The sequence below is a fragment of the Stegostoma tigrinum genome, chromosome 1 (genome assembly GCF_030684315.1).
Source record: "Stegostoma tigrinum isolate sSteTig4 chromosome 1, sSteTig4.hap1, whole genome shotgun sequence".
Lineage (NCBI taxonomy): Eukaryota > Metazoa > Chordata > Chondrichthyes > Orectolobiformes > Stegostomatidae > Stegostoma > Stegostoma tigrinum.
The window spans coordinates 161,771,024-161,792,090 of record NC_081354.1 but is presented as its reverse complement, the minus strand read 5'-3'; the positions used below and the strand labels follow the sequence as shown (position 1 = coordinate 161,792,090).

The 21,067-nt window shown below is 44.2% G+C and overlaps 1 protein-coding gene across 1 annotated transcript in view; it reads right to left on the bottom strand.

Moving 5' to 3' along the window:
* Positions 1-21,067, bottom strand: part of LOC125453954 (lipoxygenase homology domain-containing protein 1) — a 222,096-nt gene that overhangs the window by 166,665 nt on the left and 34,364 nt on the right. Inside the window, exon 5 of the mRNA XM_059649887.1 lies at positions 11,378-11,552. Coding sequence (XP_059505870.1) covers positions 11,378-11,552 — 175 coding nt within the window. The remainder of the gene's footprint in view (positions 1-11,377; positions 11,553-21,067) is intronic.

The following is a 21,067-nucleotide window of genomic DNA, read 5'->3' as shown; positions in this document are numbered from 1 at the left end:
GAGGAGCCAGTCTTTAATATCACCATGGTGACAGTCTGGGCTCGCCTACACGTCAACCACTGTCCAGATTGATTGAGATGTTAAAACAAATTATGCCAACCTCATTCTCACACTGTGGTCCACATTCACACCAACCACATTTAACTCAGGAATAAGGGAAGCAGGAGACAGTTTCTAGTTGCTTTCCGTGTGTGTGTTCAAAAGCAAGACAAATCTTCTTTCCAGATGATCCTCTATTTGGCACGAGCCAGACGTTGTCTTCCGAGCTTATAGTGCCTTCCCTTCATAACATGGAATACATCAGATCCATCCTGGCGCTGTCACCCTGTAGACAAAACCCTTCCATGAATGGCCAACCAAGCTTGGGCTTACCAAAGGCCAGGGTCAGCCACACCATTCAGATCTGACTGGGTGAAGGGCAGGATAGTTTAAAAGACAAAAAGTTTCATGCTTCAAGAAAACCTAGAATTAAGTCGAAGGGCAGGAAAGTAGTCATTTCTAATCATCTAGTTCTTTCAAGGAGCTGTCACAGGTACAGAATGTTTCCTTTTTTTAACAAAATCTATGCTGCCATCCAAAGCCACAGCATGGAGTTTTTGGTAGGGGGTGAATAGGATGGATTCAGTTTTGCCACACTAAACTAAAGAAAGTTCTGGCTCGGCCACAACTTGATGTCAGATCAGACGCCAAAAGCAAGACATGGATCCTGCACTTTACAGTGGCAATTGTGACATAAAGCAGAGTATTGTCTTATGCAAGTTGACTGCACTGACTAGTGAGGACTGTGAATTTATGGCCAGAAGCAAATCCTAGTTTGGGACACTGAGAAAAACTGCACCACATCAAATGACCAAGGTTAGGACAAAGTGGCATACAGCGTGCCACTTACCCAGTCAGAATTGTTCAGGCCTTCACTATTAGATTTCACATCCAGGTCAATGGGGTAGGTCTGGGCTAATTGAACCACACAAAAAAAATAGGCAAATATGGATCTGACATTAGTGAGTAATTCACAATTTCTCTTACAACTGGCAACACAACCTCAAGTGAAACATTAGGAAACTTCATAATCCAGATGGTCAAGGAATGGGGAGTTCCAACTGTTTTCACTTTGAACATAGAACATAGAACATTACAGCACAGTACAGGCCCTTCGGCCCTCAATGTTGTGCTGACCTGTCATACCAATCTGAAGCCCATCTAAGCTACACTATTCCATGTATGTCCATATGCTTGTCCAATGACGACTTAAATGTACCTAAAGTTGGCGAATCTACTACCATTGCAGGCAAAGCGTTCCATTCCCTTACTACCTTTGCTAAGAGGATTTCAGAGCTAATAAGGAACAATCATCATATCTTGTGGCACAATTAATCAGCCTTCTACCTGCATCATATCGATGTCTCAGAGAAAGTGATAGGGAAATTTGCTATTAAATATAGAAGTGAAATTCAAATACAGCAGAACCAATTTGCACTCTAGTCTCACAGGGTTTTAGTTAACAGCAATCATTTTTGCCCAGAATATAATAGTGGAGACCTTCCTATGTCTATAACATCTAGGTGCAATAGGTAACTGATCAGCTGCTGTGAGGCAGGTTGTATTCTTATTCTTAATTAAATTGGATGAAAGATTATCATTTTTCACACACAGGTAATTTAGTTCTACTGCGAACAGGATCAGGAGAAATCAACTTCTTTTTTTTTCTAATTTCCTCATTCCTTTTCTTTCCTTGGGTTGAATAAATGCTAAATATGTTAATGTACACCTTATGGGGTTGTGACCGACAATGGGTAGAATTAAATGCTCTCCCTCCTAATGATATTGTTTGTAAGGGGGCAGTTCGTCAGGTGAATGGCTGTTGGGTGGGCATCCCACCACCTTACCATCTCCACTCTGATTGTCTTAATTTAATGTAGCAAGATTTTTCATGAGGTCATACATGGAAGACGAGTATTAGTCCATCAGAAAGTAAGGGGATTCACACGCTGGAAGTACAGCAAGCAACCTTGTGGGGGGTCATTTGCAGGCTCCTGGGTTGTGGTCCTTATTTCAAGGGCACTCAGTGTCTGTGGGAATCCTGCCCTGTCTGCTGACTCCCCTCAACTCTAAACCCACAAATCCCAGCCTCATCATTCACCTCTGTCCCAGTGAGGAGCCGAGCCCCAAGGTGGGTGTCATACTGACAGTAGCCACCAGTGGTGCTGCTGTACAATAAAGTTGCCAGTCTCTTCTCTCATTGGTTGGTAACTCCTAGATCCCAGGGAAGGCCCACCGTGGTCAGGCTAGTGCTGAAGTGGCATTTAAATGTGCAAGACCTTCTCTAAGAAAGGGGACCTGGGCTGTCATTAGCTTTCCAGCTGATGGGTGATACTCTCAACGCCTATTAAATATCACCCAAGGTTTTGGGTAAATTGAAGAATGTACAGACTAAAACCTGGGAAGCTGTTGGAGGGCATTGATATTGACGGTGTTCACTTGCATAAAAGTATTTGATTTTTGTTTGTTACAGCTAAAATTGTCCATTCCTGACAACCTCCATGTAAATCTCTTCTTTACGTTCCCGAGCCAACTAAAACCGGACATAATACTTTCATTGTAATTTGTCTTTTTTACAATTCAAGCATAATTCCTCTGCTCTAATACTCTCTCACCATTACCTTTCTGACCTCATCCTCCTTTTCTCTATAGCTGAGCCACCCATGTTGCAGTGGAATTGGCTCTGATTGTATTACACAATGACTTCTTTCCATGTCAAATGTCTTCTGTAAATCCAAGTACTATAAATCTACAGGCTCCCCTTTTTCAACAGCAGGTCACTCATTCAGAAAACTCCAATTAGATTAGATTCCCTACAATGTGGAAACGGGCCCTTTGGCCCAACAAGTCCACACTGCCCCTTGGAGAATCCCAGCCAGACCCATCCCTCTACAACCCACACACCCCTGAACACTACAGGCGATTTAGCATGGCCAGTACACCTAGCCCGCACATCTTTGGACTGTGGGAGGAAACCGGAGCACCCGGAGGAAACCCACGCTGACACAGGGAGAATGTGCAAACTCCACACAGACAGTTACCTGAGGCTGCAATCGAACCCTGGTCCCTGGTGCCGTGAGGCTGCAGTGCTAACCACTGAGTCACCGCACCACCCATCCTTTGTTCATTCACAGAATGAGAGTGTCGTTGGCCAGGCAGCATTTATTGCCCATCCCTAATTGCCCAGAGGGCAGTTCAGAGTCAACCATATTGCTGTGGGTTTGGAGTCACATTTCGACCAGACCAGGTAAGGATTGCAATTTCTTTCCCCGTAGGATGCGAACCCATTCTTTAGACGACATATCCATCATGGGCCTCCTGCAGTGCCACAATGATGCCACCCGAAGGTTGCAGGAACAGCAACTCATATTCCGCTTGGGAACCCTGCAGCCCAATGGTATCAATGTGGACTTCACCAGCTTCAAAATCTCTCCCTCCCCCACTGCATCCTAAAACTAGCCCAGCCTGTCTCCGCCTCCCTAACCTGTTCTTCCTCTCACCCATCCCTTCCTCCCACCTCAAGCCGCACCTCCATTTCCTACCTACTAACCTCAACCCACCTCCTTGACCTGTCCGCCTTCCCTGGACTGACCTATCCCCTCCCTACCTCCCCACCCATACTCTCCTCTCCACCTATCTTCTTTTCTCTCCATCTTCGGTCTGCCTCCCCCTCTGTCCCTATTTATTCCAGAAGCCTCTCCCCTCTCCTCTGATGAAGGGTCTAGGCCCGAAACATCAGCTTTTGTGCTCCTGAGATGCTGCTTGGCCTGCTGTGTTCATCCAGCTTCACACTTTGTTGTCTTACACTCTGAATATCACATTGGCAGGACAGTATGTATACATAGGTTCAAATGAGCTAGGGATAATGGGAACTGCAGATGCTGGAGAATCCAAGATAATAATGTGTGACGCTGGATGAACACAGCAGGCCAGCAGCATCTCAGGAGCACAATAGCTGACATTTCGGGCCTAGACCCTTCATCAGAGAGGGGGATGGGGTGAGGGTTCTGGAATAAATAGGGAGAGAGGGGGAGGCGGACCGAAGATGGAGAGAAGATAGGTGGAGAGGAGAGTATGGGTGGGGAGGTAGGGAGGGGATAGGTCAGTCCAGGGAAGACGGACAGGTCAAGGAGGTGGGATGAGGTTAGTAGGTAGGAAATGGAGGTGCCGCTTGAGGTGGAGGAAGGGATGGGTGAGAGGAAGAACAGGTTAGGGAGGCAGAAACAGGCTGGGCTGGCTTTGGCATTCAGTGGGGGGAGGGGAAGAGCTGGGCTGGTTTAGGGATGCAGTGGGGGAAGGGGAGATTTTGAAGCTGGTGAAGTCCACATTGATACCATTAGGCTGCAGGGTTCCCAGGCGGAATATGAGTTGCTGTTCCTGCAACCTTCGGGTGGCATCATTGTGGCACTGCAGGAGGCCCATGATGGACATGTCATCTAAAGAATGGGAGGGGGAGTGGAAATGGTTTGCGACTGGGAGGTGCAGTTGTTTGTTGTGAACTGAGCGGAGGTGTTCTGCAAAGCAGTCCCCAAGCCTCTGCTTGGTTTCCCCGATGTAGAGGAAGCCACACCGGGTGCAATGGATACAGTATACCACATTGGCAGATGTGCAGGTGAACCTCTGCTTAATGTGGAAAGTCTGCACATCTGCCAATGTGGTATACTGTATCCATTGTACCCGGTGTGGCTTCCTCTCATCGGGGAAACCAAGCGGAGGCTTGGGGACTGCTTTGCAGAACATCTCCACTCGGTTCGCAATAAACAACTACACCTCCCAGTAGTGAACTAATTTAATTCCCCCTCCCATTCTTTAGATGACATGTCCGTCATGGGCCTCCTGCAGTGCCACAACGATGCCACCCGAAGGTTGCAGGAACAGCAACTCATATTCCACTTGGGAACGCTGCAGCCTAATGGTATCAATGTGGACTTCACCAGCTTCAAAATCTCCCCTTCCCCCACCGCATCCCTAAACCAGCCCAGTTCGTCCCCTCCCCCCACTGCACCACACAACCAGCCCAGCTCTTCCCCTCCCCCCACTGAATGCCAAAGCCAGCCCAGCCTGTTTCTGCCTCCCTAACCTGTTCTTCCTCTCACCCATCCCTTCCTCCACCTCAAGCGGCACCTCTATTTCCTACCTACTAACCTCGTCCCACCTCCTTGACCTGTCCGTCTTCCCTGGACTGACCTATCCCCTCCCTACCTCTCCACCTATACTGTCTCCACCTATCTTCTTTTCTCTCCATCTTCGGTCCGCCTCCCCCTCTCTCCCTCTTTATTCCAGAACCCTCTCCCCATCCCCCTCTCTGATGAAGGGTCTCGGCCCAAAATGTCAGCTTTTGTGGTCCTGAAATGCTGCTTGGCCTGCTGTGTTCATCCAGCTTCACACTTTATTATCTTGGGTTCTCCAGCATCTGCAGTTCCCATCATCTCTGAGATCAGTGAACCTGATGGGTTTTTCCAAAAATTGACAATGGATTCATGGTCATCATTAGTCTCCTAGTTCCAGATTTTTAAAACTGGAATTCAGTTCTGCCATGGCAGGATTCAAACCCAAGTCCCCAGAACATTAGGGATAGTAGGAACTGCAGATGCTGGAGAATCTGAGATAACAAGATGCAGAGCTGGCTGACCTGAGCAGCATCAGAGGAGCAGGAAGGCTGACGTTTCGGGCCTAGACCCTTCTTCTTTTCGAAGGTGTCTAAGCCTGAAACATCAGCTTTCCCGCTCCTCTGATGCTGCTTGGCCTGCTGTGTTCAGACAGCTCTACATCTTGTTATCTCCCAGAACATTATCTGGGTCTCTGGATTAACAGTCCAGTGGAAATACCACTAGGCCATTGCCTCCTCTGTTGGTTAAACTAGTTAAATTCGATTTCCTTTACACAAAACCATGAGAACTCTTTCTGATTATCATTTTCTAATTATCCAATGATGACCACCTTAATGATCGATTGCAACGCTTTCTGTGTAACAGATGTCTAGCTTAGTGGCCTATAGCCTCCTGTTTTCTGTCACCCTCCCTTCTTGAATGGAGAGATTATGTTTGCTACTTCCCAGTCTAAAAAAATTCCTTCCAGAATCTGGAATAGAATAGCCTTTGTTGTCACATGCACTCAAATGAGTGCACTGACAAGTTTGTAATGTTGCTTCTTGGTGCCATCTTAGTTACAGGGTTCCAAGGTACAGATACTTTAAGTGTTGTCACAGAATTGAAATAGTAATAAAAATTAGAATGGTAATACAGAGTTTAAAAGTCCAGAATGAGAAAAAAAAGTGTCTTTAAAGTACTCAAGTTATAGTCGTTTTCTCTGAGACCATGCCCACTGGGCTTCAGAATACAAGTCTTCCTCTCTGTCCCGGACTCACCTCCAGCACTCGTTCCTACAGCCAGACCACACTCACTCTGGGACCCGGCCATCGCATGCCCCGCTCCCCACTCCGGGACCCGGCCCACACTTGCCCTGCTCCCCACTCTGGGACCCGACCTGCACTCACTCCGCTCACTGTTCCGGAACTCCGCCTGCACTCGCTCCACTTCCCACTCTGGGACCCGGGCGGCGCTCGCCCTTCTCCCTGCTCCGGGATCCGGTCCACGACTCCTCTCCCTTTGTCTCACAGGTAGAACAATTTAAGAAGATAAACTGCTGCAAAGAGGAAAGAAAAAAGAAAAAATCTGGCAAGCGAAGGAGCTCTGCCTGGAACATCTTATTCTGCCGCCACCTTACCAGAATCTAAACGTCTACTTCCTCATTAGCCATCTTTTGTGAGACCCAAAGATAAATTCAATCGAAATCCTCAGTTTGGCTTCTTCTTATTCTTCTGTAGTCCAAGGAGAACGTTTTGGACAAAGCTGTCATAAAGAGGCATTAAAAAGCCAAATTTTTCAGCCAAGTGTTTTTTATGTTTTTTATGTCTCACCCTATCTTCTCCTTTATCCATCTTCTATCCACCTCTCCCGTCTCCCTATTTATTTCAGAAACCCCTTCCCTTCCCCCATTTCTGAAGAAGGGTCCCGACCCGAAATGTCAAGCCTTCCTGCTCCTCTGATGCTGCTTGGCCTGCTGTGCTCATCCAGCTTCGCACCGTGTTATCTCAGGTTCTCCAGCATCAGTAGTTCCTACCATCTCTGTTTTTTATGTTGCTTTTTTTCTCTCAAGTAACCTTTCTCAATCATTTTCTTGAAAGATTATGCTTTTCCCCTTATTTCTATTGTGGGTCTACATTCATAGTTGAATTGACATTGTGTTAACAACAACAACAAAAACAAAGTTGCTGGAAAAGCTCAGCAGGTCTGGCAGCATCTGTGGAGGAGAAAACAGAGTTAATGTTTTGGGCCCGATGACCCTTCCTCAGAACAGTGCATTAAGGATGGCCATGGAGATTTTTTCCCTGTTACCAATGCCTGAATGGACAACTATTTATTAGGTGGTGGAGGTGCCTGTGTTGGACTGGGGTGGATGATGGTGGAAGTCACACGACACCAGGTTTTAGTCCAATACGTTTATTCAAAGAGGTGGCATTCAGGTGTTCACTTCACCTGACAAAGGAGCAGTGCTCCGAAAGCTTGTGATTTCAAATAAGCCTGTTGGACTATAACCTAATGTTGTGTGACTTCTGACTTTGGCTATTTATTACAGCTCTGGTTTGAACAACAGTTTGCCTCCTCACCTGCATTGCGCAAAACCAGCATCAAAACAGCACAAAAGCTCTCTGCTATGGTCCCTATGATAACATCAATCCCCTCAAGCAGCCCAGAACTCCATCCAAACAATCCTGTGACTTAGAAATTTGCTTAAAGTCTTAAACAACAAGTGAAAAATGTTGTACAATTTTTTAAAAACTTTTCTTCTATTGTTTAAGACTCACTGTTGTTAGTTCCATTTCTACATCACGGTTATGGCTTTACGATTATGTAGCAGCAGGTATGAAAACTAAAAATCTGTGGTTTGCCTCTCCCTCTCTCTCTCTCTCCCCACCATCGCACACAGAAATACTATTCCCTGCTTGTTTTCTATCTGGTTACCAAATGAAATGGATGGTTGCCAGTTTTTCTGGTATTACAGTTCCACAGGAGGAAGGAGACTACATATCTCTCACTGTCATCTCCTTTCACACACAAGCTGCATTGTATGCAGCAATAAAAAAAGTTCCAGTTAAAATTTCTAACTACAAATAGCGATGTTGAGATGATATGCTTGATTGGTATCTTCAGTTCAGTGGTAATCTCACTTTGCAGTGTACTTAGAAACACGGACCATCCAGCCCTTCAAGTTGCTCTGCCTTTCAAAATCATCCAAGTATCCTGTTCCTGCTTTTGCTGATATCCTTTGATCCCTTTAGCCCTCAGAACTATATCCACTTCCTTCATGAAAACTGGTGGAAGGATAGGGAAACTTTATCATGAATATCCTTATCTCAAACTTCTCACTGTGCTCAAAGCTTAAAAAATTAAACTGTATCTTGAGGTGTAGTCTGACATTTTTGGTAAAACTGAATTTTGAGTGATACACAACTCCAGCAACTCAGCCACTGTCTGACATGAGAACTCCATTATGAAAATGCCAGAAATCTGCAAGAGACTCATTAACATTTGTCAATAAATAAGATTTGACGGTACAATAAATAAGTATCGAAGGCAGAATCCTTCATCAGAACACACCTCAAAAGTATTAACCCATAATCTCTCTTTACAGCACTATTAGATTTGCTGTATATTTACAGGCTTTCCTGCACTCTTTTCGTTTCAACAAACATTTCATAAGAGTGAATGATTTCTCAGTAAACATTTAAAGATTCAGCTGAATTTCAAAGAAAATCCTAGTACGGATTGTGCTGAAGTCTAAAACTGTTTTCGTAAATTAAATATTAATTCATATACAGCAAACAGAGTGTTCAGCCTCACCAGTTTTCTTTTCCTCCTTAATGTTTTCACGCTTCCACCACATCGTCACAAAGTTGCTAATTGTTTTAAAAGGTGCTGTTTTATCTAACCTTATGGAAGCTATGACTTTGTCTATGCTCACTGCAGCACCTCCACAGGCTGACGTGAAAGTAAAGGTTGTGACTTTCTTCACCAGACAATGTCAAGCCAGGCTCAGAGGAAACTGACACGATGCAGATGTGATGAGAGCCGGGCTTCCTCTGACACAAAATTATGTGGTTATCTGACATATAGAGCTTTAAACAACCAAAAAAATGAGGCCCACTATTGTCTGGAGAAGGAATGGAGTGAAAAGGGAAATTAAAGGAGAGAGCAGAATTCCAACGTTTCCTTCTAAATCAGCAAATGGACTTTCAGTTAACTGGCATTGTACAGTTGTAATTAAACTCTGTTATCAGGGCACTGTGACAACTAATAAACAATTGCTTTTAAAAACTGCTGCATTCTTTAGTCCCTCTGTATTTCTCTAATTTCCCAGGCCCCTCTGGTTGTTGCATATATCAGTATATGGTTATTTTACTCTTTGTATATTTTAGAAGTTAACTTTTCTATTAAGAAGCACCTATTAGCAGAAACAGGCAAGTACTTTGGGTGCCCAGTGGTGGATCCCCTACAAAATTTAGCCAGTCATTTCAATAGGGCAGTAAAGTTACTGATCCCATTTTAGAGAACATGACCACCTCAATAACAGCAAGAGACAGATGTGAACATTGACCTCGACAGATGTTAAAGATGAGAAATAAGTCAGCTAATGAACATGTTGCAAGTTCCAACATGGATCTATCAAACAATCACTCTGGAAGGTACATGTATGTGGCTATCAGTTGTGACATGATCAGGCTTGGCTACGCTACCTTAAATGCTTCTTCTGCTTTGTTTGTGTTGGTACCACAGTCTAACATCCACTTTCTGTCAACATTTATGAATGTGGTTAGCAGTAGCTGAACCAGACCTGACCTGCTGATAAAAGAATCATGATAATTATAACTTTTAAATCAAAGTAATGCCAATATTCATTGTCAACGTTCATTTAAGTGCAAATGGCCACTTATGTAAAGAAGTAAAAAAAGTGACCAAGTTTTAGGGAAGTGGTTTTATGACATTAAAAACAAACTTATCAGCATCTTCCATTGTATTTATTTCATGTTAGAACACAGATAAGTACATCACAAAAACAGGATCTTTAGCCCATGATGTTGGGCCGAACATTGCACCAAATTAAACTAAGCCATTCTGCATGGCCCTGGTCCATATCCTTCTGTTCCTTGCTTATTCATGCGCCTGTCTAAAAGCCCCTTAAATGCCCCTATTGTATCTGCCTCCACCAATATCTCTGGCAGCGCGCTCCAGGCACCTATCACTCTCTGTGTAAAATGTTAATTAAACCATTTGCTTGACTGTGGATTGACATGAACATATTCATTCCTAAATTAGCAAAACTCTAACTCACATGAATTATTTATTAAGAAACTAATTGATATTGTCATGATCTTTGTGGCCCCATTCTAATTGTCAACAATGGTCGGGCTTTTCAACCGCAAGAATGCTCAGGCTCAGTTAAGTTCTTAATTCTGTGGAATGGTTGGTGCCTGGCTATATTGTATGATTTTTAGATAATTCTCCCATGTTTACCGAGGAGAAGGACAGCAAAGCTTTAAATATCTTAAGGTATTTTCCAGAATTAGATGTGCTGCCTGATTGGCAATTTTATTCACCACTTGCAATACAGTTGTCATACCACGTAAATTGAGAGCCAAAAACTTTAATTCCAATACATTACATTCAGGCACCTGTGTCAGCTACCTAGGGCAGGGTAAATGTCAGATTCTCATTATATCACATATTTTTATCCGTACCTTCAGTTAGATGCTTCATGAGGGAAGTTCTGAAGATGTAGCTAATGATCAACTTCTTTTAATATAACGCCTTATTCAGACAACGATATGAATATCTTATTAGAAAACATCCAAAATTGTCTCACCAATTAAAATCAACACATTCTGTTTAAAAAGTCCAACTTATTTTGATTCAAGTATAGAACATATTTAATGCTGATTCATTCAACATTTTTCACTTGAACTCTGGGAAAAATCAGAAGGATTTGTCTCACACTGATAATAATAAAAACCAAAAGAACTGCAGATGCTGTAAATCAGGAACAAAAACAAAGCTGCTGGAAAAGCTCAGCAGGTCTGGCAGCATCTGTGAAGGAGAAAACAGAGTTAACATTTCAGGTCTGGCGACCCTTCCTCAGAGTCGGTTCTGAGGAAGGATCACCGGAACTGAAACATTAACTCTGTTTTCTCCTTCACAGATGCTGCCAGACCTGCTGAGCTTTTCCAGCAGCTTTGTTTTTGTTCCAATCTAATGATGCTGGATAATTGTCTTGTACTAACCAGTGTATTCATTACGTCTCCCAGTGACTGGAAAGAATGTGCGGCTCAGCTGGCAATCTGTATGAAACAGGGATAGCCAGCTTTTGCAGGGAATGGTCCACAACTTGTTCCGAGCAGTATTAATGATGGAAACCTCTTCCACATACCATGCCTGCTGCTTTTCCAAACCATCATGCTGTGTAACAAGAAATTTTTTTAAAAAACCTTGGAATTAATACTAGCAATAAACAAAGCCAGCCCACTGTTAAAAATTTGATAATGTAAAGAAATGGTGGAATTAGAGCTTTGAAAAAAAACTATGCTGCAGAGCATAAAGGCATAGATTTCCTGCAGTTCCTGTCAATGTTGGTTGTGATAATTAATGGGTTTTGAGGGGATAAGCCTACATTTTTGATTTTTTAAGATACTGGCCCCTTTAAGGGCCAAGTTTCTTTAGTCTATGATAAAATATCCGGTATTTAGTAAATGATCTTGTGACCAGGTTGCCTTGGTGATAAACAACAGAAGGACAAAAAAATCATATATTAATTATGAGAGCATGGTTTGGCATTCAAGTAGTTAAGGTTTTGGTTTGGAGAACAAGCTGCCTCCAAAGAGAAATAATCTCTTTAATACAGGGCTCAGTCAGATTTTTGTGTTGGCTAACAGTTTTTACATCTCTTGTTAACTGAAGGATTCCTTGAACAGTGCCGCTAAGAGCTAGCGAATGGGGGGAAGAGTTTTAGATGCAAAACTGCAGAGTTAAAGAATATTAGAGTTGGGAGAGTTCTGACCTCAGTTGGCTATATTCAGGACAGTAGTGGTGCTCCTGTTGAATGGAGAATTTCAACCAAAGGACAACTGGAGGAGATTTGAAGGGAAAACCTTGCTCGAAGTAAATGCACGACTCAAGTTATTTCCCCATTACATAAATCTTCAAATCAATGCTCAGGCAAAATGTTAACCCTCCAGTTTTTCATGAGTGACTGACTCAAATTTATTGGGATGGAAGCTGACTGGTGCAGGGGGTAATGTAATTTAAAGAGTTCAGTTTAGATTATAAGCAATTGCATTCATGATCATTTCGTTGTCACTGACTCATACAGATTGATTCATATTGATTAATGAATTTGAACAACAATTGATAATGGTTGCAGGGTCACCATGACTAAAACAAGATTTATTAACTGAATTTAAACATGACCAGCTGCTATGATAGGATTTGAATTTATGATCCTCATGGTCTTGGCCTTACTAATCCAGTGACATCACTACTAAATCACCATTTACCTAGGCTTTTTAAATTACAGATTTCCACTAAAATCACAACAATTATGGAACCTGTCCAGGGTTACAACAGACTCTATCAGCTTAACTGATTCGGCATTGTACATGCTAGGATGGAGATTTCACTTCCAAATGGTGTTGAATTAGGGATGTTGCAAGTGGCATCAGGGTCATAGAGTCATAGAGTCATACAGCACAGAACATAGAACAGTACAGTCCAGGCCCTTCAAACCATGATGTTGTGTCGACCTATTAACCTTCTAAGATCTAACTACCCTGCATGCCCTAAATTATACTATTGTCCATGTGCCTATCCAAGAGTTGCTTAAAAGTGTTTAAAGTATCTGACTCCACTATCGCTGCTGGCAGCGCATACCACACGCTGTGTGAAGGAACTAACTCTGACACCTCCCAGCACTCTCCATGTAAAAAAATCTCTGACATCTCCCCGATATCTTCTTCCAATAACTCTCTGATGAAGGGTCTAGGCCCGAAACGTCAGCTTTTGTGCTCCTGAGATGCTGCTTGGCCTGCTGTGTTCATCCAGCCTCACATTTTATTAAGCTTAAAATTATGCCCCCTTGTAATAGTAATTTCTGCCTTAGGAAAAAGTCTCTGACTATCCATTCTATCTATGTCCCTCATCACCTTCTACACCTCTATCAAGTCACCCTCTCCTCCTCCTTCACCCTAATGGAAAAAAGTCCGAGCTCACTCAACCTTTCCTCATAAAACCTGTCCTCTGTCCAGGTAGCATCCTGGTAAATCTCCTCTGCACCCTCTCTGAAGCTTCCATATCCTTCCTATAATGAGGTGCCCAGAACTGAACATAATATTCCAAGTTAATAAAATGTGAGGCTGGATGAACACAGCCAAGCAGCATCTCAGGAGCACAAAAGCTCTCTAACCCCACCACACCCGGCACCTTCCCCTGCAACCGCAGGAAATGCTACACTTGCCCCCACACCTCCTCCCTCACCCGTATCCCAGGCCCCAAGATGACATTCCACATTAAGCAGAGGTTCACCTGCACATCTGCCAATGTGGTATACTGCATCCACTGTACCCGGTGTGGCTTCCTCTACATTGGGGAAACCAAGCGGAGGCTTGGAGACTGCTTTGCAGAACACCTCCGCTCAGTTCGCAACAAACAACTGCACCTCCCAGTCGCAAACCATTTCCACTCCCCCTCCCATTCTTTAGATGACATGTCCATCATGGGCCTCCTGCAGTGCCACAATGATGCCACCCGAAGGTTGCAGGAACAGCAACTCATATTCCGCCTGGGAACCCTGCAGCCTAATGGTATCAATGTGGACTTCACCAATTTCAAAATCTCCCCTTCCCCAACTGCATCCCTAAACCAGCCCAGTTCGTCCCCTCCCCCCACTGCACCACACAACCAGCCCAGCTCTTCCCCTCCACCCACTGCATCCCAAAACCAGTCCAACCTGTCTCCGCCTCCCTAACCTGTTCTTCCTCTCACCCATCCCTTTCTCCCACCCCAAGCCACACCCCCATCTACCTACTAACCTCATCCCACCTCCTTGACCTTGCCGTCTTCCCTGGACTGACCTATCCCCTCCCTACCTCCCCACCTATACTCTCTCCACCTATCTTCTTTTCTCTCCATCCTCGGTCCGCCTCCCCCTCTCTCCATATTTATTCCAGAACCCTCACCCCATCCCCCTCTCTGATGAAGGGTCTAGGCCCGAAACGTCAGCTTTTGTGCTCCTGAGATGCTGCTTGGCCTGCTGTGTTCATCCAGCCTCACATTTTATTATCTTGGATTCTCCAGCATCTGCAGTTCCTATTATCTCTGATACTATAATATTCCAAGTGTGGTCTAACCAGGGCTTTATAGAGTTGTGGTATAACCTTGCGGCCCTTAAACTCAATCCCCCGCCAACAAAAACCAACACACCACATGCCTTCTTTACAACCCTATCAATTTGGGTAGCAACTTTGAGGGATCTATGGACGTGGACTCTAAGATCCATCTGTTCCTCCACACAGCCGAGAATCCTGCCATTAACCCTGTATTCTGCATTCAAATTTGACCTTCCAAAATGAATCACTTCACACTTTCCTGGGTTGAATTCCATAGAACATAGAACATAGAACATTACAGCACAGTACAGGCTCTTCGGCCCTCAATGTTGAGCCGACCTGTCATTCCGATCTCAAGGCCATCTAACCTACACTATTCCATGTACGTCCATATGCTTATCCAATGACAACTAAATGTACTTAAAGTTGGCGAATCTACTACCGTTGTAGGCAAAGCGTTCCATTCCCTTACTACTCTCTGAGTAAAGAAACTACCTCTGACATCTGTCCTATATCTTTCACCCCTCAATTTAAAGCTATGCCTCCTCATGGTCGCCGTCACCATCCTAGGAAAAAGGCTCTCCCTATCCACCCTATCTAACCCTCTAATTATTTTATATGTTTCAATTAAGTCATCTCTCAACCTTCTTCTCTCTAACGAAAACAGCCTCGAGTCCCTCAGTCCTTCCTCGTAGGACCTTCCCTCCGTACCAGGCAACAGCCTAGTAAATCTCCTTTGCACCCTTTCCAAAGCTTCCACATCCTTCTTATAATGCGGTGACCAGAACTATACGCAATACTCTAAGTGTGGCTGCACCAGAGTTATGTACATCTGAACCATAACCTCTTGGTTCCAGAACTCGATCCCTCTATCAATAAAAGCTAAAACACTGTATGACTTCTTAACAACCCTGTCAACCTGGGTGGCAACTTTCAAGGGTTTGTGTACATGGACACCGAGATCTCTCTGCTCATCTACACTACCAAGAATCTTACCATTAGCCCTGTACTTTGCCTTCTGGTTACTCCTACCAAAGTGCATCACCTCGCACTTGTCCGCATTAAACTCCATTTGCCACCTCTCAGCCCAGCTCTGCAGCTTATCTATGTCTCTCTGTAACCTACAACATCCTTCGTCACTATCCACAACTCCACCGATCTTAGTGCCGTCTGCAAATTTACTAATCCATCCTTCTACGCCCTCATCCAGGTCGTTTATAAATATGACGAACAGCAGTGGACCCAACACCGAACGTTGCGGTACACCACTAGTAACTGGTCTCCAGGATGAACATTTACACTCTGTAGGCTTTCTAATACCTCTTCCTTGTGAACCTCAATCCCACCTAGTCTAGTAGCCTGTATCGCAGTATTCTCCTCGACAACATTGTCGTTTTCTAGAGTGAATACTGTTGAAAAATATTCATTTAGTGCTTCTCCTATCTCCTTTGACTCCACACACAACTTCCCACTACTATCCTTGATTGGGCCTAATCTTACTTTCCTCATTCTTTTATTCCTTAAATACCTATCTGCCACTTCTTTGTCCAGCTCTGCTTGTGAGGCAGATTTAGCCATGCTGACTATTTCTAATTCAAACTGTGCTTTTCCAAATAATCATAAATACTGTCTCTCAGAATCCTCTCCAATAATTTGCCCAACACAGAAGTAAGACTGACCAATCTGTAATTCCCAGGGTTATCCCTATTCCCTTTCTTGAATAACGGAATGACATTTGCCACCCTCCAATCTCCTGGTACTACTTCAGTGGACAGTCAAGATGCAAAGATCATTGCCAAAGGGGCAGCAATCTCTTCCCTCGCTTCCCGTTGCAACTTTGGATATATTCCATCTGGCCCAGGGGACTTATCTATCTTCATGCTTTTCAAAATTTCTGGCACATCCTCTTTCCTGACATCCACCTGTTTGAGCATATCTGCCTGTTTTATGCTGTCCTCATAAACATCAAGGTCCCTCTCACTGGTGAATTCTGAAGCAAAGTAGTCATGGAGGGCCTCCCCTACCACCTCTGACTCCACGCGTAAGTTCCCTCCACTATCTCTGATTGGCCATCCTCTTGTTCCTCACATAAGTATAGAAAGCCTTGGGGTTTTCCTTGATCCTACCCACCAAGGTTTTCACATACCCCTTTTTAGCTCTCCTATGTCCAGTCTTCAGTTCCTTCCTGGCTACTTTGTAGACCTCTAGAGCCCTGTCCGATCCTTGCTTCCTCAACCTTAAATAGGCTTCTTTCTTCCTCTTGACTAGATGTTGCACATGTCTTGTCATCCAAGGTTCCTTCTCCTTACCATCGTCCCTTGCCTCAGTGGGACAAACCTATCCAGTACCTGTAGCAACTGCTCCCTGAACAACCTCCACATTTCTGTTATTAATGGGAACTGCAGATGCTGGAGAATTCCAAGATAATAAAATGTGAGGCTGGATGAACACAGCAGGCCAAGCAGCATCTCAGGAGCTCCTGAGATGCTGCTTGGCCTGCTGTGTTCATCCAGCCTCACATTTTATTATCTCCACATTTCTGTCTTGTGTTTCCCTGAGAACATCTGATCCCACTTGGTGCTCCGTAGTTCTTGTAATTGCCCGTCCCCCAATTAAATACTTTCCCATACCGTCTGCTCCTATACCTCTCCATGACTGTGGTAAAGGTCAGGGAGTTTTATTCTTTGTCGCCAAAATGCTCTCCCACTAAGAGATCCGACATCTGGCCTGGTTTGTCGCCAAAAACCAAATGCAATATAACCTCTCCTCTAGTTGGTCTATCTACATATTGAGTCAGAAATCCTTCCTGGACACACCTGACAAAATCTGCTCCATCCAAACTATTTGCGTGTCGGTTCCAGTCGATGTTGGGGAAGTTGAAGTCACCCATGACAACAATCCTAATACTTCAGCACCTTTCCACAAATTGCCTCCCAATCTGTTCCTCAGTGTCTCCTTTGCTGCTGGGGGAGGGTCTATAGAAAGCTCCCAGCAAAGTGGCTGTTCCTTTCTTGTTTCTGACTTCCACTCATACTGACTCAGTGGATAAACCCTCCTCCATGACCTCACTTTCTGCAGCTGTGATACCATCCCTGATTCGCAATGCCACTCTCCCACCTCTTTTACCTCCCTCCCTATTTCTTTTGAAACATCTAAACTCCGGAACATCCAACACCCATTCCTGCCCCTGTGTTAACCAAATCTCCGTAATGACCATAACATCGTAGCTCCAAGTACTGATCCATGCTCTAAGTTCGTCACCCTTATTCCTGACACTTCTTGCATTAGAATAGACACATCTCAACCCATCGCACTGACTGCAACTTTGCCCTATCAATTGCTTATCCTTCCTCACAGATTCTCTGCATACTGCATCTGCCTGTATACCAGCTACCCCATCCTCTGATCTGCAGCTCTGGTTCCCATCCACCTGCCAAAATAGCTTCAACTCTCGCGAAGAGCTCTAGCAAACTTCCCGTCCAGGATATTGGTGCCCTTCCAGTTAGGGTGCAACCCGTCCTTCCTATACAGGTCCCACTTTCTCCAAAATATATCTCAATGATGCACATACCTGAAGCCTTCTCTCCTACACCAGCTCTGTAGCCACGTGTTCAGCTGCACTCGTTCTCTATGCCTGGCCTCACTAGCCCGTGGCACGGGTAGTAATCCTGAGATTACTACTCTGTGCTTCCTGACTTTTAGCTTCTATGCAACTCCCTATATTCATTTTTCAGGTCCTCATCTCTTTTCCTAGCTATGTCATTGGTACCAATATGTGCCACAACTTCTGGCTGCTCTCCCTCCCCCTTATGAATCCTGTAGACTTGATCCAAGACATCCCTGTCCCTGGCACCCAGGAGGCAACATACCATCCGGGAGTCTCACTCAGTACCACAGAATCTCCTGTCTGGTCCCCAAACCAGTGAATCTCTGTCAGTATCGCTCTCCTGTTCTCCCCCGTTTCCTTCTGAACCAGAGAGCGAGGCTCAGTGTCAGAGACCTGGCCCCTATGGCTTTCCCCTGGTAGGCTGTCCCCCACAACTGTAGCGGTATACTTATTATTCAGGGGAACAACCACACGGAATCCCTGCACTGTCTGCCTATTCCCTTTCCTCCTCCTGACTGTCACCCAGCTACCTTTACCCTGTAACTTGGGTGTGACCACCTCCATATAACTCCTACCTATCACCCCCTCAGCCTCCCGAATGATCTCGAGTTCATCCAGCTCCAGGCCCAGTTCCCTAATGCGGTCTGTGAGGAGCTGGAGTTGGGTGCACTTCTTGCAGGTGAAGTCAGAAGAAACACTAATAGTGATCCTTATTTCCCACATCCTACAAGAGGAGCATGCAACTGCCTTAGTTTCCAGTTCCTCTCCTCTAGATTGCCCAAAGAATTTTTAAAAAGCTTACATTTCCGACCCTCCATAGTATTTTTTTTGGTGAGAGGAGGAGGATGGGTAGGAGACTCTACACATGTAGTGTTTCGGGTTTAGAGAATGCCTGAATATAATTGTTCATTTCCCGGCTTGCACTCTCACCACTCCTGCTGGTCCAAACAAGAAGGCTGCTGACTCACGAGGCACGTTGTTGTAAGGAAACTTTACCTTCCTGGCTGTCCCCTGGCTCGCGCTCTCACCTCTTCTGCTGGTCAAAGAAACAGACCCTACGGTCGAATTCATCCATGCCAACCAGGGTTCCCAAACTAAACTAGTCTCATTTGACTGCATTTGGTTCATATCCCTCTAAACATTTTCTGTTCATGTATCTGTCCAAATGTCTTTTAAATTATGTAACCATACCTACATCTACCACTAACTCTGGTAGTTCTTTCCACATATGAACTACCTTTTGTGTGGAAAAGTTGCTCCTCAGGTCCCTTTTAAATCTTTCTCCCCATATCATATAAGTGATGCCCTCCCGATTTGAACTGCGCTAGCCTAGAGGCAATACTCCCCTGTTTTTATTGGCTGTGCTCTTCTGCAACTGCGTGTATGTGAACAGGGCAGAACTGAACTCTTAAGAGATTTTTCCTACATAGTCAAGCATCTTAACAATATTCATTACACTAACTCATAATACACCCGTAATCACTCTGGCAAATAGTCACTCAGGCAAAGCACTGAAATTTTTCTGAAAACTCTGCAACACAATATATCACTGATCATGAAATTAGACACATATGCTACCTTGGCAAAAACTTGGCAGAGAGATTGACTCTTGTGCCAGATTGTACCAACAATACGCCCTTGCTAAATTCGGCACCGGCCACATTCTGATTCAGCCATTGTGTTGTGGGTGTCAACTGGACAGACTCCTGTGCAGCAATTTGAACCTGTTGCTGTGCTGCAATTTCCCTCAGTTTGAACCTGGATCAGGGAGAAGGTGGTCATGAGGGTGTGTGAGTTGGCAGCAGCTTCTCTTGTGGGCACTAATCCATCATCCTTGCTCCTTCTGAGATCAAAAACTTGGAAAGTCATGGGGCCACTTATCTGCAGCCTTGAGAATTTGCAATCTTGCTTAAGTTTCATGGATAAGTCTGCATATGACCCAGTAGTTGAGGGATATGATAGAACAGGGGTTATGTTGCCAGATTAATAATCCAGAAGACCACATTTAATGATCCTGAGACATGAGGTATAATCCCACCAAGGCAACTGGGGATTTTAAACTCAATTGATTGAAGAAGTCAGGAATAACAGCTCATTATTAGTGATCACGACGTGGCTGTATTATCATAAAAACCCATCCTGGTTGACTCATGTTCTTCAGGATAAGAAATCTGCTGTTCTTTCCCTGTCTGTCCTAAATATGACTCCAGACCCACAGCAATGTGGCTGAACCTCACTAAACCCTGAGAGGGTGATAATCATTCCATTACAAAAGGATGGACAATAAATGTGGGCATCGATAATGAAAATTATTTTATTCAGAAAGCTGGTTGAACTTACGTGACACAATCAAGTGGTATTGTCACAATTTGCATAAACAATGATTTCAGTGTCAGTTTTAGAAGGCTCCTTGGGGAACTAAATGTTGCCTGATCCAACATGACTGCCCTCAGATCTTTGGTGCAGATTGGAAAGGAAGTCCAAGCCGAATTTTGTAATATTTTCCTTGGTTTTATGCTCACAAGATTGCATTTATCCTTGACCATTTTGAAGGGAAAAATGTTAAAGCATGAATTCTTGAGAAAGGATCAAGAAAAGTTAACAATAAAGTTGAGATCAAAGTTATCTTATAGTGATGGGAGGGACAAGTCATTATGTACAAATCTCTGTATTGAAAAGAGATATTGAGGAGACTTTGAAAAAGCAAATGAGATTCTTGGTGTACTTAAAGAAGAATGTAGTGCAAATACAGTCACAGAGTCTTCGAGATGTACAGCGTGGAAACAGACCCTTCAGTCCAACTCGTCCATGCCGACCAGGTATCCTAAATTAATCTAGTCCCATTTCCATTCATTTGACCCATATCCCTCTAAACATCTCCTATTTATATACCCATTCAGATGCCTTTTAAATGTTGTAATTGTACCAGCCTCCACCACTCCCTCTGGCAGCTCATTCCACATACACATCACCCTCTGTGTGAAAAA